This window comes from Drosophila santomea, chromosome 3R (assembly GCF_016746245.2).
Source record: "Drosophila santomea strain STO CAGO 1482 chromosome 3R, Prin_Dsan_1.1, whole genome shotgun sequence".
Lineage (NCBI taxonomy): Eukaryota > Metazoa > Arthropoda > Insecta > Diptera > Drosophilidae > Drosophila > Drosophila santomea.
This window is the reverse complement of record NC_053019.2, coordinates 18,396,834-18,415,928: the sequence shown is the minus strand read 5'-3', so window position 1 is coordinate 18,415,928 and position 19,095 is coordinate 18,396,834. Positions and strand designations below refer to the sequence as shown.

The 19,095-nt window shown below is 41.8% G+C and overlaps 3 protein-coding genes across 5 annotated transcripts; 1 reads left to right on the top strand and 2 right to left on the bottom strand.

The window, feature by feature from the left end:
- Positions 1-285: 285 nt before the first annotated feature.
- LOC120451439 (endoplasmic reticulum aminopeptidase 2) lies at positions 286-4,934 on the bottom strand. Its single transcript, XM_039635114.1, has 7 exons — positions 4,793-4,934; positions 4,106-4,733; positions 2,902-3,060; positions 2,367-2,841; positions 2,057-2,295; positions 735-1,980; positions 286-670 (listed from the first exon to the last, which is right to left on the bottom strand). The coding sequence occupies exons 2-7, from the start codon at positions 4,591-4,593 to the stop codon at positions 359-361; spliced, it is 2,919 nt and encodes a 972-aa protein (XP_039491048.1). The 5' UTR covers positions 4,594-4,733; positions 4,793-4,934; the 3' UTR covers positions 286-358.
- Positions 4,935-5,116: 182 nt separating this feature from the next.
- Positions 5,117-9,755, bottom strand: LOC120451441 (Golgi-associated plant pathogenesis-related protein 1). Of its 3 annotated transcripts, none has more exons than XM_039635118.1 (7): positions 9,596-9,755; positions 9,399-9,536; positions 9,122-9,342; positions 8,257-8,388; positions 8,039-8,203; positions 5,375-5,495; positions 5,117-5,318 (listed from the first exon to the last, which is right to left on the bottom strand). In XM_039635118.1, exons 1-5 carry the CDS (start codon positions 9,644-9,646, stop codon positions 8,122-8,124), a joined length of 624 nt encoding a protein of 207 aa, XP_039491052.1. In that variant the 5' UTR covers positions 9,647-9,755; the 3' UTR covers positions 5,117-5,318; positions 5,375-5,495; positions 8,039-8,121. The 3 variants fall into 3 exon arrangements, with proteins under 3 accessions (XP_039491052.1, XP_039491051.1, XP_039491050.1); XM_039635117.1 differs by having other exon boundaries at positions 5,375-5,435; XM_039635116.1 differs by lacking the exons at positions 5,117-5,318; positions 5,375-5,495 and adding an exon at positions 7,678-7,816.
- LOC120451442 lies at positions 5,461-6,250 on the top strand. The gene is made up of 3 exons (XM_039635119.1): positions 5,461-5,584; positions 5,639-5,902; positions 5,964-6,250. Exons 1-3 carry the CDS (start codon positions 5,483-5,485, stop codon positions 6,027-6,029), a joined length of 432 nt encoding a protein of 143 aa, XP_039491053.1. The 5' UTR covers positions 5,461-5,482; the 3' UTR covers positions 6,030-6,250.
- Positions 9,756-19,095: the final 9,340 nt, after the last annotated feature.

Below are 19,095 nucleotides of genomic sequence, written 5' to 3'. Positions count from 1 at the left end.
AAACGTATGTAATTGCTGTGTTCAGTTTATTATACTTTCATAGAAGTTCTTCAAGTATTTTATCGATTTATTGGCCATGAAAATACTAAGTTATGAATAGTGTCTGAAATACCCATTACCCATTACTAGCCTCTGCGAAAAGCTGTAGTCGTTAGATCGGCTTTTTATTATCTTGCTTATCAATTCACGGAGGCGTCTTTGGCAAATCGTATACTTCTGTAGTTCATTTCTAGTACAGAATGTGTTGAAAAGCTCGTCGGTGTTGAATGATTAGCCTCGATTGCATTGTTTTGGAAGAATTAATTTATTCGTAATTAAGCTTGTACTTAAGTATTACCTAGTTGGACCAAACCTGCGGTCACCTATACATATCTACTATTCTTAGCGCACTGCGCAACACACGAGTCGCCTCCTTGAGGACACCTTGAGGACGACTTGACCCATTGGCCGCACTGAGGGAGGCGGACAGAAGGGCATCGCTCCTGCCGGACGCCTGAGGAAGCTCGTTTAGGAGCCATTTGTGAATCTGCTGCTCGAACTTGTCCTGGAAATTCTCGGTGATCTTCATCTTTTTGCCCACCAGCGGCGAATCGGCAGCGATCAGCGTTTGGTTCGTATTCAGACCCTCCTGCATCATGTGGTCCGCAATAGTTTGCCGCAGCCTCTCAAACTGAAAGTAAATATATTTCAATCAAACTCCTATTCGTTTGATATAAAATAGAGAGCCTATTTACCTGTAATCTCTGATGTCTGGGCACAAATCCAGCGAGCTGTTTAAAGTGCTCCAAAAAGTTTGGTGCTCGACAGAGGAACTTGTAGTTGCGCTCGATATACTGCCAGATGATGGGACGAGAGGCCAGATTCGATTTGTATATGTAGAGGAGATACATTAAATCTTCGAGTTCGGAAAGGACCATATGGGTGGAATTTTCACCCATCAGCCCTTCCAGATAGTATAACAAATGACGATGACTTTGCGTGCACCGCAGGGCATATATAATGTCATCGTAGTACACCGAACCGCGATCAATTTCCTGCATCATATCAATAACCCTCTGGAAGTCCTGATCGCTTAGATATCGCACACCCATGCACAGCAGGGAATCGATAAAGGCATGGTAATCCGCTTCAACTCTTAAATAGATTTTATCAATTATATACTCCTTAGCCAGGCGACGTGTGTATTCCAGGCACTCGGGCAGATCCACCGAGCAGGCGATTTCAAGTATTCCATGTGACATCCCATCCTCGGGTAAATTTACACCGTTTTCCACGTAAACTCGTCGAAAAGTGGGGCCAATCAGGCGGCGCACAAACTCATTGAAGAGGCTCTGCGAGGAGGTGCCATGCAAGTTTCGTATTAGGCACTCTATCGAATCCTGCACCTGATTCCAAATCAGCACATCCTCCTCAAACTCAAGGTACTTTAGCATCTCAAACACCACATCCACCTGCTCGATCTCGTTATGTTCGATCAGGGGACCTAGATCTCGAAAGAGGCCAAGTCGATTTATGGGATGGATGACCGAATGATTCGTCTGCAGCTGCCTGGCAATGGCCATTAGATTATCTGTATCGTAGCGGACGAGATAGAAACCGGTGTGCTGCTTATTCACTATTATCCAATCCTTGCCGCTGACCTGGATCTTCAGATCCTCCAGTGCCACTGTATACCGTGCTAGCGGTGGCATAAACATATCCACTTGGGTGTCCGCGAAGTTGGGTGACTTGGTGGTGGCAAAATTGATTGGTATCCACCATAGCTCATCCTTCATGTGAACCGATTGCTGGCTAAACGTGATGGTGTTGTTCTCGTAGTTCCTAGTGACCATCACAATGGGCAGCCATTCGCTGTGCGTCCAGGAGAGCATAATCTCCCTTATCCGGGACGACCACGGCTGCTGTGAGAAGTACTCATCCTCCTGGAGCTCCGACTGCAGGGCATCGAAGAGGTTCAGCTCATTGGCCACGCTATAACGACTGGGCGAAAGAGCAGAGCACCTTGACCCATGAATTCCAATTGATCAGTTCGAGAGGCCATTCTCGCTCAACTTACTATTTCTCCAGAAAGTGACTGATGCCACGCACAAAGGGTTTCTGGCGAAAGGCGTGGTGAAACATCTTGATCACGCATGCACCCCGCTTATAGGAGATGATGTCGAAGACACCCATGATGTCCTGTTCACCCTCCACGTAATGGGACAGTGGACGGACATCGAAGAAGCTGTTGTAGCTGTAGGCACTTTCTGCCTCGTGGTTTATAAACATGTCCATCATTTTGTCATAAGGGTTGATCTAAAAGGAAAATGAATAGTTGTATAAAGAAGGAACGTAGCATATAGTTGTAATAATCTTTCATCACTAACCAAATCAGTAATCACATAGCTGAAATATGTAGCGAATCCCTCATTCATCCAAGTGTATGTCCACCACTCCGGGGACACCAAGTTGCCGAACCACTGGTGTGCGATCTCGTGGTTCTGGGTGATCGTGTCCAGCTTTCGTTTGTGCGTATCCGACGATACGTTTTTAAGTAAATTAACATCCTTGTAGGTGATTAGACCCCAGTTCTCCATAGCTGCACCGTAGTTCTTCTTTAGCGCCACGTGGTCCAGTTTTGGCAAAGGATAGGAAATCCCGAAATAGTCCTCGAGTGCGGCCACAGTTCTCACTGCATTTTTCAGCGCAACTTGACCTTTTTCCTTGGAAGTGGGCGAGGTGTAGATGCTTTGCGTGATTCCACGATATGTCTCAGAAATGCTCTCGAAATCTGAGATGACGAAAGCCACAAGGTAGGTTGAAATCGGTGGGGTTGTGTAAAACGAGGTGGTTTTCAAGTCACTGCAAATATTTACAAGTGGATAATAAGAATTTAAAAATATATAGTAATTATTAGCTTACCCATGAGATAGTACTTCCTTAACTGGCATATTGGATATGGCGGAGTGACTGCTCCCGTGGGTTATCTTAATGCTAAAGTTCGACTTAAAACCGGGCTCATCGTAGCAGGGAAAGATTAGACGACCATATGTCGGCTCACATTGCGTAGCGGCTACGTATCTGTAAGATTAATATTGAATTGGGTCAATAGGTGTGCGCGTAAAATGAAATCAAAACATAAATAATAATTATAACACACGTCCAAGTACTATTGTACTTGTTGCCAAGAGCAATCGATGTCTGCTGTCTGCCTAGAAATTATAATTACCAAGAAAAACCAAATCGCTTCATCGTTCAAAATTCCCAATCCCATTTGCAGATCATTGAACGCTCAACAGAAAAAAAAAAAAAAAACCAGTCACAGCCTGCGGCTGCCGGAATGATCAATCACATGGAGAACCTGCTCTCACATCCACGGAACAATCGGGGCTCGTTATTCCCAAACGCAAGTCGTTGTGGGTCATGCGAATATGTTGCCCAATCGGAATCAAAACAAATCGGGGACTTAGGCGTTCTACAGCAAATACAACTGTTCGTTTAAGTTGTTGTTTCACTATCAACCGCGCACTGATAAGATGCGACTCCCCATCGCTGACACAGTCATTCCCCTTTATGAAGAATCCCCCCATTGAGAAAACTTAATGTGCACATCGTCACCCAGGTGACGCGTCCGGATCAACTGACTTCGCCATATGTGCGATGAGCTTCTACCAAACATATATATGTATGTACGTCTGATAGCGATAAAGTCCGAGAGCGTTTGTCTACGCCAGCAAAGTAATTAAAAAGCAATGCCAAACAAATGAAAATAATAACAAAATAAAAGTGAGAGCGCAGGCAAACCGAAGTGAAGTCCCCGTCCCCGTCCCCGGCACAAAATGCACGCCGAATCTATCTGCGGATTATGTAAGATGGGCTCACTCATAATCTGAATGAGCGCGTGCTTGCTACTGGGACTTTCTTCAAATAGAATAGTGTGCTTAAAAAGTTTATAGGCGGATAAGATATCCAGCTCTTCCTTAAGGTTATCGCACTTTACTACAAGTAGCCGGTAGATATCAAAAAAGGAGATGCAACAAAAAAACCAAGAGATATTTTCTAAATTTAGCAAAGTCAACTGGAGGATTAGCCGCTTTTGTGTTGCTACGAAAGATAAAACACTCACACGGTGCGGTTGGTTTCCTCATCCATATAATCCATGTAGTATAGTCCGGCGGGACGGGATGCCATTATAGCCGTATAGAGTATCTCCAGTCGGTATTGCTGCCCCTCCTCGAAGGCCATGTAGTTCTCAGTGGCGTGAATGATGAGGAAGGCTGCCGTGGGATGCAGCGTATGTGTTAGATCGTCCACGATCTCGGATCCTTCGTCCGTCAGCCGGCGAACAGTAATTTCAATATTAGACAGGTTTTTGGCGTGCAGCACTATCTCGTTCGTTGACTGCCGGATGGCTACGTCAATGGTGGCATTTCCGCTGAAGAGCAGCTGGCCCTTGTGTATATCGCTGGATATGTGCAGTTGGTAGAACAGCGGATAGGTGGCGTTGGGCAGTCGCAAGGATCGCTGCCTTTCACCCATGGACCCACTGACCAGCAGGGCCAGGGTCGTTACCAACGCCACCAACACCACCACTCCCGACGGCGGCACAATCATGATGATACGAAAATCGTGAATAGGATCGAAAACTGTATTTGTTCGCGCCCTGGCAACCGCAACTCAACTGAGCGACGGCTACGAGCATGCCGATGGTTATAGCTAAAGCCTCACCAGACCCGATTAGATAAGCGGGAAGACTGATCGATGGGCACTCGTATAAGAGTATACTCACTTGTACTCACTCACATATACTCACATATATTCGTAAGTGGGCAAACAACTCGAACTCGATTCGCTTGGTGTGAGTCGCACACTCGAGAGAGCGGCATTGAGCAGGTCACGGCACGGTCCTTGGCACACTAACAACACACACCCCGAATGCGGGCTTTCCACCAAAAACGCACTCTTTCCCTACAGCAGGTGGTGGTGCACATTCCCAGGAGTATACCGGTACTATCCTGAAGCTACAATACTTGGCAGGACAAGCAAAATCCACCCCTAAGTTTGCTTAGTACACGATCACCAGTTTCTTGCAGTGCAACAGTATTTCAATATAAATTACCTTAGTTCTCAAAAAGCCTTAAATTTGTTTGCCATTTATTTTACAAGAGTTTTGGAAAATGTCTAGATTTGCTTGGTTGCTTCTCAGAACCCATTTGTCATATATGATTAATCAAGAGTATCCCTCCTCAGCTCCTGTCATAGTAAATATCGATTTATATCTCACCTTCGTGCTTAATCTTATTTTCAAACCGTCATTAGCATGGTCTCATAAAATTAAACTGGAATAATAATAGACGGTATCTGGTAGTCACAATACCGCTGTACTATTACTCACTGTTTTCGTTGTCTCTTCGCTCTTCGGTTTCGCAAAATCGAGATCCCTTATATATGGCGATCTGAAAGCAGATTGAGTCAGTTGAGTCTTCACTTTGCCAGCGAGAAGATGTCGTCGTTACCTACGATCATTGGATTGTATATTTTCTTCTTTATCGCATTTAGCAATGTGCATGCATATAGCACAAAATGTAGTCCCATGCTCGGAGTTGTAAGTTAGGGTATGGATAATTACTTAATTTAACTGATAATTACTTAACTGCAGTGTAACATGCACACGGATTGCTGCAGCGGAAGATGCTTAACCTACGGCTCATATTGCGGCTATCCGGCGCAGCGTCTTACAAAAACCTATTTGCGCCCAAACGAATTCACCAGTATCAAGAAAGAACAATCAAAATCAATCAATGATGAGGTGAAAGTTATCGGTCTACCTAATGAGTCAGAACCATCGAATGGTGTTTTTAGTGTTGATTCAACACTAATTCAACCTTATTCAGCCGCAAAATGCCACAATGTTGGTGAACCCGTAAGTTTACCTCCTTATCAATTTGGTAAACTTTCACCCACAATATGTACGTGTTTTTCAGTGTTCCCGGGCTGAAGAATGCTGTAATTTACGATGTCACACTTATATGCACAGATGTGTCACCTGAAGTAATTCGTAGCATTGGGGAAAAATGACACACAGCTTATTACCAAAATAATTCAGCTCAGGGTGCGGCCTTTATATTCATTGGAAATAATAATCAGTCTCAAATAAATGGAGCACTACAACTCTGCAACTCAAGCTCAACTAAAATGGTAATAGAAAAAAAGATTTAACCATTCTAAAAAATTATTAATAGTTTTTTCATAATATTCTAATAAAATAAAAAACCACACTAACTCATTGTTTTTCTTAATCATAAACTGTCAACGAGTGCTTTACAATTGACATCTAAAGTGCGGGTATTTTGATAATGGGAAAAATTTCCAGTATTTAAATGAACTGATAAATGTGTTTGTAAAGTGTAAGTTGTGGTGGAAACCCTCAGAAATTCCCACTGTTTTAATAATATAATAACAAGATAGGCTATAAGATATATATATAAATTTTTACATACTTGTACATATCAGGAAGAATGTTGAAACTAAGCTTGCAAACATTTTATTTAATTAAAGTAATAAATATTTCATTAACAATGGGAACACCGCGAAAGCATCACTTGAATAGAGAACACTTAAAGTAACCTTAACCTACTTAAATCCAGAACAAATAATTCAGAGGGCCCACCTCAATGACTTAAACGCCACTTAAACGCTGATTGTTCAACATAGGTCATGTTGTTCTACCCATATCTCGTTCCAATAATAAACCAGGTATGACGTTCCACTTTTGGACAACAACACTTTTTGTTATCGAAAAAATAGTGATTATTTTTTATCAAAAAAATACAAAAACAAATTTTTGCCAATAACGTGATATTTTTAATAGGGATTTTCGCCATAACTTAGGTAAAAAAGTTGGCAGAGATAAAATGAAGTAAGAAGGCAGTAAAATAATTACTGCCAATAAACATAGCTAATTATCCCAATCACTGTTTTTATAATTTTTGAAAACAAATTTTTTTTTTAATTTTCGCATTTTTGATAAGGGGTACCCATCATCAAAATTTGTGAAAAATGGCCAAAATTTTGAATGTCCCTTTTTGAGCCCAGGAGGATAGGGAATTTTGTTACGAATTCAACGAGGTATGACATTCCACTACTGAACCACTACTACTTTTATTGTTATCGAAAAAATAGTGATTATTTTTTATCAAAAAAATACAAAAAAAATTGTTTGCCAAAAATGTGATATTTTCAATCGGGATTTTTGCCATAACTTGGCCAAAAAAGGTGGCAGAGCTGAAATGAAGACCGTTTTGTACAGCCAATAAACATAGCTAACTATCCCAATCACTTTATAATTTTCAAAAAACAAATTTTTTACAAATTTTCTTTACAAATTTTTTTTTTGAAAAGGCGTACGTACCATCATCAAAATTTGATCTTATGGCTTTGGACGGATTGACATCGTAGAAAATCGTTTTGTGGGACTGAAATCCCCGAGTATCGATGAACGTCCATGGCGGCTATGTGCCGCAGGATGCGGGTGGATTCATCGCCACTGTTTTTATAATTTTCGAAAAACAAATTTTTTAAAAATTTACGCATTTTTGATAAGGGGTACCATCATCAAAATTTGCGAAAAATTTGAATATTCTTTTTTGAGCCCAAGAGGATAGGGAATTTTTTTACGAAATTAAACGAGGTATGACATTCCACTTTTGAACCACTACTTTTATTGTTATCGAAAAATTAGTGATTATTTTTTTATCAAAAAAATACAACAAAAATTTGTCCGAGTCAGGGAACAGGTCCGAGAGTTCAGAGCTTACGAAGTGCCAAAGCAGAAAAACTAAACAAATGAAGGAATAAATTGAAGTTACATATTTTATTGGAGATTTATGTGGACTAGATGGCACATATTGTGTATTCCACTTGAAAGTGAAAGCCGGTATGTATATACATACGTGCATACATATTAATTATGATATTAAAAGACACAGCATTAACTAGTTTTCTATGATCGATGGAATACACATTGCTACATCGACCAGCTTACTAATATTTTACTTACACTAATAATTTCCGTTGGCAAGGAGGGTTAGTTTTGGTTCTATTAATGAGATTATGATAAGCCAGGTTGCCAGATAGTAGACATTAATTTGGCCAATTAGTAGACACCAAAACAAGAATCGACAACAATATGGCACATCGATTATACTGACGATTGGCACAGCCTCTGTAACAAAATTTAACTATAAAAAATATTTTTGCCGCATATGAAAACCATACCGTTTTTGTTTATACTTATGCTTTTTCGTTTTCTTTTTCTGTCTTGGTTTCTTGGGAGGAACATTGTCCGTGTATAATCCTTTCACATTCCCAGGTGGACTATATCTGATAACCAAAACGCCTTGTCGAGCACTAAAGAAAGGTGATAATTTTTGACCGAACAAATCTGTATTTATACCCGTTACTCGTAGAGTAAAAGGGTATACTAGATTCGTTGAAAAGTATGTAACAGGCAGAAGGAAGCGTTTCCGACCATATAAAGTATATATATTCTTGATCAGGATCAATAGCCGAAACGATTTGGCCATGTCCGTCTGTCCGTCCGTCTGTCCGTCCGTCTGTCCGTCCGTCTGTCCGTCCGTATGAACGTCGAGATCTCAGGAACTACAAAAGCTAGAAAGTTGAGATTAAGCATACAGACTCCCAAGACATAGAAGCAGCGCAAGTTTGTCGATTCATGTTGCCACGCCCACTCTAACGCCCACAAACCGCCCAAAACTGCCACGCCCACACTTTTGAAAAATGTTTTAATATTTTTCATTTTTGTATTGGTGTTGTAAATTTCTATCGATTTGTAAAAAAACTTTTTGCCACGCCCACTCTAACGCCCACAAACCGCCCAAAGCTGCCACGCCCACACTTTTGAAAAATGTTTTAATATTTTTCATTTTTGTATTGGTGTTGTAAATTTCTATCGATTTGCCAAAAAACTTTTTGCCACGCCCACTCTAACGCCTACAAACCGCCAAAAACTGTCAGTGTAAAAGACCTCCTTCGCACTTTCACTAGCTGAGTAACGGGTATCAGATAGTCGGGGAACTTGACTATAGCGTTCTCTCTTGTTTATCTTCTAATAGGCACTTACTTTATGTTAGCGTCGCCATAACCCAAGGAATGTGAAGACCTCCAAATCATTGCAGTAAAATCTTTAGCCCTCCAGTCTAAAAAATCGTATTTTACACCTCTGTACAAGTTTCTGACACACCTTGTAAGTGCTCCCCTCTTCACATCAAATTTGCAGATGCTTTCTGTGTAATCCTTGTTAGTAGGGTCCGAATAGGTAATATTCTTCCACTTGGAAAGTTTCTGCGTAATTGAACCTCTTAGGCAAGTGGGGTTAGACGAGTCGACTTTAATCATACCCCAGCATAAAGTTGGCAGTCTTTGCTGAGCTTTTTGTTCAAGGTCAATCTTGGGACTCCATGACGGACTCTCCTCTGGTTTATATCCCTCCGAACTATTTCGGCATTGCCATAGTTTATGGCAAAGCTTCGATCGAACTAAAATACATAGATGTTGGATCGTAAAATGTTACAGGCACGCCAATCTTGTCAAGTACCTCGCTTATCGCTACCAAAACCACAAGTACTAAATTACTAATTAAACGCATACTTATTTGTGAGAAGAGGCTCAGCGCGAGTCTCACTACTAAAATTTTGGCATCTAATATTTCAACAATTTTGCGTTGTTCTGAAAGGTTTTTCTATGCTCGATTGTACAAGTTTCCACTAGAATCAGGAGCACCCAGTTCTCCCAATCCGTTCACCTCAGTAATGCCCAATCAAATTCGAATCAAGTGCAGTCTAGCTGAATAAAATATTTGACGTTGCATGTACTTGCACTTCTCATTGGCCAGTAGATGTGTAATTTCTATTGCAATCAATTCGATTGCTTGTTTAATAAATCTGCTGCTCAAGTGTGGCGGCGGGACACTTGTAAAGGCAGTCGAATACACAATTAATGAAATACTATCATATAAATAAATATACATACATCATTCCCAATATTTGCCAGAGCTGAGACAAAAGCAAACAGAGGAGCCAACACATCTGCTCCAGCATGGATTTCCCAATTGCATTAATCTTGCTTCCGGAGTGGCCAGGTCCGGAGAAGGATGAGCAAAACAAAAGATGCTTCTTGTGAGTACACAATCGCACATGCATAAATGCAAAAACTAATATTATTACAATAAACAAGTAGAGGATTGCCCGACAGCAGCAGAAACACCGGATTGGGTTGTATTTCAGGCTTCTTGGATATTTATATGTCCGTCTGCATCTGTGCCTCCGTGTGTAGGCAAACATTGTCCTTCTATTGACATGAATTGATGAGCGAGCAAGACATTTCCCAGCGCAGGGAATCAGGGCTAACGACGGAGAGCCAAGCGATGACAAGTTTCGACAGATCCAGAAGCTCCCGAAGGACGTCGTGCACCAATATTTGACTTGGTTTCAATGGCACAACTTACTTCGGGATAAACTAGATACAGCGAGCGAATGTGCAGTTAAATCCGTGGCACATAAAAGTTGAATAAATAAGATCATTTATTTTAGATGCATAAATATTCGGTTCCATTAAGCATTCACTATTCTGTATTTATTCCTGATGCGCACAAGACCCACTACCTCTTTGTGCTTGAAGACCAGAATGCAGAATTCAACCGAACTTTGTAGCAAAGCGCCTTTGCCTGGTGGTCAATCGCATCGCTGGAGCATTGCAAAAAATTCGGGTCTCAAAACCGCGCGGGCCTGGAAACCAACTAAACTGAACTCGACCTCGTGCGAACCCATCCATCCATATCCATCCATCGGCGCATCCAGGAATCTATCCATCCATCAGTGGCAGATACAATGTTGCTTTTGTGGGTTGCGATGCTTTCGCTGGTGGCATACGATCAGAATCAGACAGCGTTGACGGTTCAACTTTGTGCTAAACTGGGCAAAAATGAATGGCAAAAAGGGCTTTAGCCCAAATGTGGGCGAATGCAACGCCAACCCCGCCCCATAAGTGCTGAAAAAGTTAAGCTCTCGGTTTTTGCGGGATTATTTGCGAGCGTTCAAAGGATGTCGTTAGTCCTTTGCGATTCGCAGGCGCAACTTTTGCGAAGCCCTGCTCACTCTTTGGTTTTTGCGGCCCCTCGGTGTGTGTTGCCTTTATTGCTGTACTGCTTATTGAAGTTGATAAATTGAATCAAAGGTTAACTTTGTGAAAAGTGTGAAGTATGATTAACACGCACAGCGGAAAGCGGCTTAAAGCACGCATTTAAATGGCTGCTAATTTCCTCTGTAACTTGATGACATACTTGCTGGGCAAATTGATTTAGTCAAACTGTAAAAACTCAAAAGAACAGTACCAATATTTCACCAGATAAAAAAGGGAATTATAAAATAGAAGTCCCTGTAATTGCAAAGAGAAACACGCTCCATCTCTTTTTCTGAACCTGTCTCTAAGCTGTCGGAGATGGCAACAACAGCAAGAAATTTATGGCCAACTTTAACTGGAAGCAGGGTCTAGGCGACGTGGTATCCTGGCACGCCCAATACACTTTAGCAAACATAAATTTATTTATGAGCATGTGTCCCACCCCGCCTTTCTCTCATAGGGAAGGGAAATGCGTCCTTTCGCCAAAGCTCACAAATTGTATTGGGGGTGAATTTTAATTGCTCCTCATTGTTTTGATAGCACACCATACAGCTACCCACTCCATTGTCCTCTTCACTCTTGAATGGTGCAACTGTAGGGATTAGAAAGCTCTTGACCCATGGGTGCGGTACCAAGTCACTTGGGCATATAGTTCGTTCTGGTATTTGTAACAAAAAAAAAAAATGTAAATGATAGAAAATGGGAATTTTTAAGCATAGCGTTATACGCTATTTTTTTTATTATAACGCACTTGGTGTTATTATAGTTTACGCTTTTTAGTTAATTATTCTTAGACAATGGTTCATTGATTTGTATTTTATTTAAGCCTGTTATGAAGACACTCCTGCCTCATTGTATTCAAGAATTCGTCTTTGGGTCCTCCTTGCAATCCAAGCGAAAGTCCTGACCTCTTTCGAGAGCTTTGATTTTAATTATCACGCAGTTGCACTCACCCAGCTGTGCTGTCTCCATGACTCCTGGCTTCTGACTCACGACATCCGACATCCGACATCGCACTTCCGATTTCCAGCACTGTGCTCCGGACCTATCGTCCTGCTCCTTCGCGGCGCCAAAACTATGGGCAAAAGGAATTTTAATATTGAAATTTGTTTGCGCGGGCTTTGTTGTAGTTGCTGGCCCTGCCGTTGGATGCATTCTCATTTTGTAATTAAGTGCAGACAGAAGTTGAAATCAGGTCACTCATACGCCCCATTGGCCGACGGTTTGACGCGGCGTTGTCCGTGAGAAAACTTAATTTTTCAAATGAATTTTTGCGTCCCAGCAGCGGCCAATGGCTTTTCAAATTATTACAGTTGGCAGAAGTGGAGGAAACCCTCATCTGTTTCTGTTTTTTGTTTTTCATTTCCAAGTCAGCGGCAGCAGCTGCAGGTAACGCAGAAGAGCCAAGATCTGGGAACGAGCGAAACTAATTAATTTCTGAACATCCCAGGTGGACCTAGGAGTTCACACATTTTTTGTTCGCTGCTGCTGGATGATTTTGTTTTTCAGCTCCCTTTCACGTAAATATGCAAATCGCAGAGCGAAACTTTTTCTCTGCAATTGAAATTGAGTTTTAAAGTTTTGAAATCCATTTTAATGCATTTCGCTTCACTCTTTTCCGCGCATGCAGCTCGCAAAGGAAAAGTGGGCAAATGGCGGGAGCACAAGGTAACTACAATATACCAGATACCAGATACAATTTTACAACAGAATGTTGCCCTGCCAACGCGGCACGTGGAACGTGGCCAGATTATGCTGTATTATCACCTGTAAATCCTTATTGGCAATCAAAACTTTGCCAACAGCGCTGCACCTGACCACCTCCAACCTCCCACCTACTGCTCCACCCATCACAAGCTTTCTCTATTTTTCGTTAGTATTTGTATTTGTTACTTTCAATGGATTCTGTGAAATCTGCGAAATCTGTGCATACAGGAAAACTTTTAATTTTATTGGAAAACTTGTTGAGTTTTTTTTTGGCACGGCATATTTTTATATCCTTCACGAAAAAAAGGGCGGGGGGCCTTCGAAATCATAATCGTTGTTTTAATAAAAGACATGTATCTAAGTTTTCCTATTATGGAAACATTTTTATCTGCGTAATTAAATCAAGTTCTCTTTACTATCTGTAGCAATTTGAATTCGAATCTGGGAAAACCTTTCTTTTTGGAATCACGCTAGGAATTATCATCAAAATTACTTACTACTCAATTATCCAAAAGCTATTAATATAAAACTAAGGGTTTTAGTTAATATTTGGTATAATTTATACAAAATTATTTTCGACAAAAAAATAAGAGCCCCCGTTCAGGAACGAGCCATATATTTTTTACACATCCTTTGCAAAGCCCCAAAAGTTCGAATCCGCCAGGCTTTTCTGCAATTGATGTCCCAAAGCAATTACCGGCGCATTGTGCCGCTGACAGTGAGGATTTGAGTAGCAGTTAAGTGCCGCTCCAAATTATTTTGGCCAGGCCTCAGCCGAATATCGCGGGACTGTTTTGAAGGCTGCCAAGCCCCAGTTCGATGTGCGCAAAATTGCACCTTGGCCCACACCTTCAACTACCAGCTAATCACACGGGCGGTGGGAAGGGCGAGGAGGAGGAGGAGGATGACAGGATGGTAACCGCATCACACGGCACCGCAGCATATTTCCGTCACCGATTGCCTGCCGATTGCAACGACGGCTTGCCAGGCGACTGGCAAAGGATGCATTGCCATTAAACTGCAAATCCGCAGTCGAGCAATTCTCGCATGTAATGCTGATGTCGACATTTTACTGCTGCTGCCACTGCTGCTGCAACTGGCATTGCTGCTGCTACTGCTGCTGCTGCTACTGCTGCTGCTGTTGATGATGCGGGCTCGTGTTTTGCCACAACAGCGCACCACTGCTAGTGCAGCGACACCTTCTGTGGCAACAAGGAAGCCGGAGCAGACATTTCACATTTTGCGTCCCCATTTTTGCTTCCTCGCCCCCTGAAAACTGCAGCTCTTAAGCATTGTTGCTGCTGTTGTTGCTGTTGTTGCTGCTGTTGCTGCTGTTGTTGCTGTTGCTGCTGTTGTTGCTGTTGTTGCTGATGCTGCTACTGCGATCGGCAGCTGCTGCTGCTGTGTATTTTTGCATCGCCCTGCCAAAGGGAAACTAGGGACACGGGGCGCAGGACGCGGGACGCAGGACGAAGGGCAACTGCAGCAGTAGCAGCAGCAGCCACAGCCATAAAATCCTTTGCAATCAGTTGCATGCAACAAACACTTTGGTTCATGTTTCCACAGCGCCTCCTGCGTCTTTTGTGCAGTGTACAAAATTGCACTATGCCTTTGCTGCATTAAATTGATACATTAAAAAAATGTGTACAAATATACAATACCTAACTAGTCAATTGACGTTTACGATAGTATATTACTTAATGGTATTTTAAAATTAGGCATACGCACAAAATGTATTTTCTGTTTATATATTACACATTATAATACGTTCGTTCTATATTCCCATAGTCCTATATAGTGTGTTGAATTAACTTTGTGCCTTAAATTAACTATGTTTCTCGGGTATAACTTTTATTTACAGTGCATCTAAGGCACGGCTTACAGGAGCTTCACCAATACGAGGGAATCGAATCCGGAATCGACGCACAAACTTGGACTCCAGAAGAGGCCACATTTACGTTTGTCTATGTGGGATTTCTTATCGTTGTTACTGGGAAAGACACAAACACATGCGCAGAAATACAAAACAATTTCCTAATGCTAAGAATTGGCTTTTGTGCAATTTACAGCTCTCGGGTACTTAAAAATAATTTGAAATCTGAAGTGTTGGTGCTTTTCTGATAACTCCGAAATGCGAAATGAATGTTCGCACATGAGACGACGTGATATTTAAAGCTGTTGAAATGGAAGAAACTTGATTTAAGGTCTGATTTGCTGGTAAAAGTGAGGGGAAGATGCTAAGTAATTGGGATTGATTCCTCTTATATTCATTAACATCCATACTTATCATATTAGGAATAGCCATCAGCTCATCTGCTGACTCCAGGAGTATTCTTTTAATATTAGATATTTAACAAATGTATTATTTAATCCATTCTATTGACAATTACAATCTAACGAATCCAATATAACGAATCCAATCTAATGAATAATTTATGCTTTAAAAGCAAAGAAAAAATGCATTGTAATAATATTTATTAAAATCTTTTTTGAATACTGACATTTAAAGTAGAGATTTTCGCCCGGCCCACGGATTCTATTGAAAGTTTAGTCGAGCTGCCGTTGAAGAGATTAAATTCACATTCCATTTCATTCCCTACGTGGATTTGAAAACTAAACTCCGGGCTAACAACTGTCGGGTGTCCTGGTGTCCCTGGGTCCTGGTTTCCTAGTGTACTAGTGTCCTGGCGACGTGTGTAGCTGTCGCACGAAACTATCGAACGGAAAACAGAAAGCCATCAGCCTGATTTGTACCTCAAATGGAAGGGTGTGCAGCACAAACATTCGGATATGGTATAAAAATCCGCTCGACATCAAAAAACTAGTGAGACACCAAAGCGGGCAAACTTTTTTGAATATTTAGCAGAAATGTCAGCGCACAAGAGCGAAGTGGAACGACTGACCGAATCCGAATTTGGATGACAAAAAATGAATGAATGCATTGTGGAGCACTGAAAGTGCCGCAGGGCACAGGGTTGGATTTTATCCCTGCTGGGTTCTGAGCGAATAAAAAAAGTGGAAATATATTTTTGGCACTGTCACAACATCCGGCATGCCACATGCACTTCACCATCGCCTGCCAACTGAAGTCGGTTAGTGGCCTAAGCTCATGGAACTCCCTGGTGAATGGAGAAAGGTAGGGAGTCGCAGGAGTCGCTCTAAAGCATACTTTAAGATACCACAATTGGAAGAGCGCTGGAGAAATAAATTGTTTGCGGGCAATTATTATTTGAGCAGCATTTTAATGATTCCAGCCACTTAGGGCCGTAATTAGAGCATCTTTGGCAGCAAGCGCCCCACAACGAAGAACCGCTCCGATTCAGTTGCAGTGGCAAATATAATTTCAATTTTACGATTTTTCAAGTATGAGTTTTCTGCAGCTTTTCCGGCACTCCCCTTGTTAGCCCCCAGCTCTCCCAATTGTCTGGCTTTTGCTTGTGCCAGTTGTGTGCTCCGAAGTGCTTAGTCTTAATTCCGGTCCAAAGACAAAGAAAACGAAACAGTGAGCAGCTGCCTGGGGTGGAAATCGTAGTAGGAGATACACTAGTGCCTGTTGGAAAATATGTTGCATACCTGTGCGCGCTCTAAAGTATAATATATGTCCATAAAATAAAAATTAATATGGTTTTAAATTATTATACTTTGAATATAGGTTACAAAATGGTAAGTGGGTTAAAAATACAAGACAAAATATGTGCTGACACAAATAGAATGTATAGTCCAAGAACCACGGTACATGTGCAGTTGCAAGTTTAATTCAGTGCAGCACAGTCGTTTGTGGAAGTTGGTCATACTTAATTGGAGCTTGTGTTGCTCCAAATGAGTTTTTCCCCTCCAGGGCCACGTGAGAGATTATGGAGAATATTGTTGCAATACACAATACACAATACACAATACAGCACAACAATGGAGCCGCACTCTCCCAAGGGTTCGCCGCTCTATCATTAGCACAAAGACCAGGATAATCAAACGACTTCACGTGCCTGAAATGGAATCCGTTTCCGATTTCCTTTCTCGCCCAAAAACCGATTTGATTTGATTTCTCCATGCCGCCGTGTCAAACGTGTTGGGATCCCATGCCATCGTCATCGCCATCGCTATCGCCACCTGCCCGCCCCGAAAAACACATTGGAAAACATTTACATTTGCTCCGACTCGTGCTCGTTAACAAAGGGGATACATATGTATCTCTTAGATACTTGGCTTTTGTGCTCCGTGCGCGCAATGTGCTCGAAGTTTTTCTTATTCCCTGATGCTTGACTGGATTTAAATGCCGAATTGTCAATGCAGCACACAGCAAGGACATGTGCTCACCTGTATCTGTATCTGTAGCTGTATCTCCCGAGTGCGAGGGTGTAATCACTTGTACTTAATATGCAGATGATGACAATGTGACAATCAAACCGATTCCAGGTCGCCTGGCATTCCAGGGTCTCTCTCTCCCTTCGTCCTCCGTCGCCTGATGTTATGTGAATCGAATTATTATTATCATTGTTATCGTTATCGTAAAAGCAAAGGCAGAATGCGCATTTTCCTCTTCCTTCGAAGGCAGATTCGCAGATTTGCCCGGGGCATAAACGCATTAGAGTCCGCCTTGTCGGCACTTTGAATTCTAAAAAGGCAATTTGTTTGCATTATGATTGCCATCTTTCTGTTCGAATTGTTTGTTTTTATTTCGCATTTCTAATGAAAATAAAATATAAAGCTAATGCAGAGATTGTATGTAGATGCGAAAGCCCAAATATAGGTATTAGAAGTAATACCTATACCGTAAGAAGTCACTTTAATATCCCTCATATCCCGAACATAGCGATGTCATTTCATGCACTCGATTGATTTCCATTAATCTGTGGAATGTGGAGAACAGTGTCTGTATTGTACCGCTTAAAAAGCATAAATTGTTAATCATATTTGAACGCGAAAGTCGGACCCCCATCACATGGTAAAAAGTTGGCCCTTTTTTGGTTCCACCCACGCTCGCATTGCGCTTATTCCATTTGGAAAATGCACATTTTCATCTGGCATGTGTTAATGCACTGGGCGGCGAACGGAATGCATCTGAGTTTGCGGTATAACTTCATAAAAATGCCAACCGTTTGCACCGCAAGATTTACTGCAGTCGGTAAAAAGTGCGGAGGAAAACAAACCGTTGGCAGTCAAAAGTTTGGCTGCGATAAATGGACTGACGAACGCGAAAGGATAACAGCAGGATATATCGTTCAGGAATACAAATGTGGGGGAGCATGTTTGCTTTTGCCCAATTTGTTGCTGCCCTTTTGCGTTTTTGCTCTGTGGCATTGTTTTTCGGTGGGAGCACACTCCAGCCACAAAAGCAAAGGAAAAAAAGGAGCAGGGATCGGTGGCCCTCAGAATTTTAACTGAAATGCAACAGGAGGCCGCGTGTTAACGCTGAAAAGGACAACAAGCCAAGGACCCTTTTGCAGCAAAGTGGCGAAGTCGTGGCGAACTCTGAACTCCAGTATAAAAAAAAAAAAAGGAAGGCGGGGAGGAGTGGGAGTGGGGCAGCTCCCAGCTGGATGTCGCGGTCACTTTTCATGCTTTCTACTGAGCCTTTTCAGATCCTTTTTTCATTATCCCAGACCGGGTTCGTGCCGCATTTTCTGGTGTGGGCCAGCAAGCAACAAATGTCTGGGGTGAAAGTCACGCGCTGAATTTAATGCCCAGCCAATGCCCCGAAAACGAGGCGTGTCAATGACTCTGGGTCACCAAATTGTTGTCCCGGGCAATCCGATTTCTGCCATCTCTCTGATTGCCCCACACAACTTGATGGCCAACATTCAGTTCTGTGCTCTCGATTTCGAGGTTACCCATACGCCTCGTTGCACGCTTAGCAATTGTTAGATTGGTATAAATCTGAAAGGCAACCACAATATAGAACTTATAGTGTCTCGTGTGGGAAATGTTCTTAAACAATTCGCTTAACTGTCGAGGAACTGCCACAAAATTTCAGCTGACAGGAATGGCCTTCGGATATCATCCGTTGAATAGTTTATATTTTAAGTTCCGTAAATTCTTTTTTTTCAGTTTAGTTATTCAGATTCATCCAGCTTATCATATATGAACTTCAATGCTAACAACAATTAAAAACCAAAGTGTATGTATGTATGTTTTAGAAGCAAACCCCAGATTTCGAAGATCTATTTTGCTCAAAGTGCGAACATTTTGTTAATATAGCTATGAAATTCGTTC

What these genes read in the sequence shown, in the direction of transcription:
- LOC120451441 (XM_039635118.1), bottom strand. Translation starts at nt 9,646, where the DNA reads ATGCGTTTAATTAGTAATTTAGTACTTGTGGTTTTGGTAGCGATAAGC. An exon ending in ACTGCCAACTTTATGCTGGG is followed by an intron (nt 9,343 to 9,398) that starts GTATGATTAAAG and finishes TCAATTACGCAG; the next exon opens with AAACTTTCCAAGTGGAAGAA. An exon ending in TATGGCGACGCTAACATAAA is followed by an intron (nt 8,389 to 9,121) that starts GTAAGTGCCTAT and finishes ACCTTTCTTTAG; the next exon opens with TGCTCGACAAGGCGTTTTGG.
- LOC120451439 (XM_039635114.1), bottom strand. Translation starts at nt 4,593, where the DNA reads ATGATTGTGCCGCCGTCGGGAGTGGTGGTGTTGGTGGCGTTGGTAACG. An exon ending in GCTATGTGATTACTGATTTG is followed by an intron (nt 2,296 to 2,366) that starts GTTAGTGATGAA and finishes TTTTCCTTTTAG; the next exon opens with ATCAACCCTTATGACAAAAT. An exon ending in AGTCACTTTCTGGAGAAATA is followed by an intron (nt 1,981 to 2,056) that starts GTAAGTTGAGCG and finishes TCTTTCGCCCAG; the next exon opens with TCGTTATAGCGTGGCCAATG.
- LOC120451442 (XM_039635119.1), top strand. Translation starts at nt 5,483, where the DNA reads ATGTCGTCGTTACCTACGATCATTGGATTGTATATTTTCTTCTTTATC. An exon ending in GTAGTCCCATGCTCGGAGTT is followed by an intron (nt 5,585 to 5,638) that starts GTAAGTTAGGGT and finishes ACTTAACTGCAG; the next exon opens with TGTAACATGCACACGGATTG. An exon ending in GCCACAATGTTGGTGAACCC is followed by an intron (nt 5,903 to 5,963) that starts GTAAGTTTACCT and finishes CGTGTTTTTCAG; the next exon opens with TGTTCCCGGGCTGAAGAATG.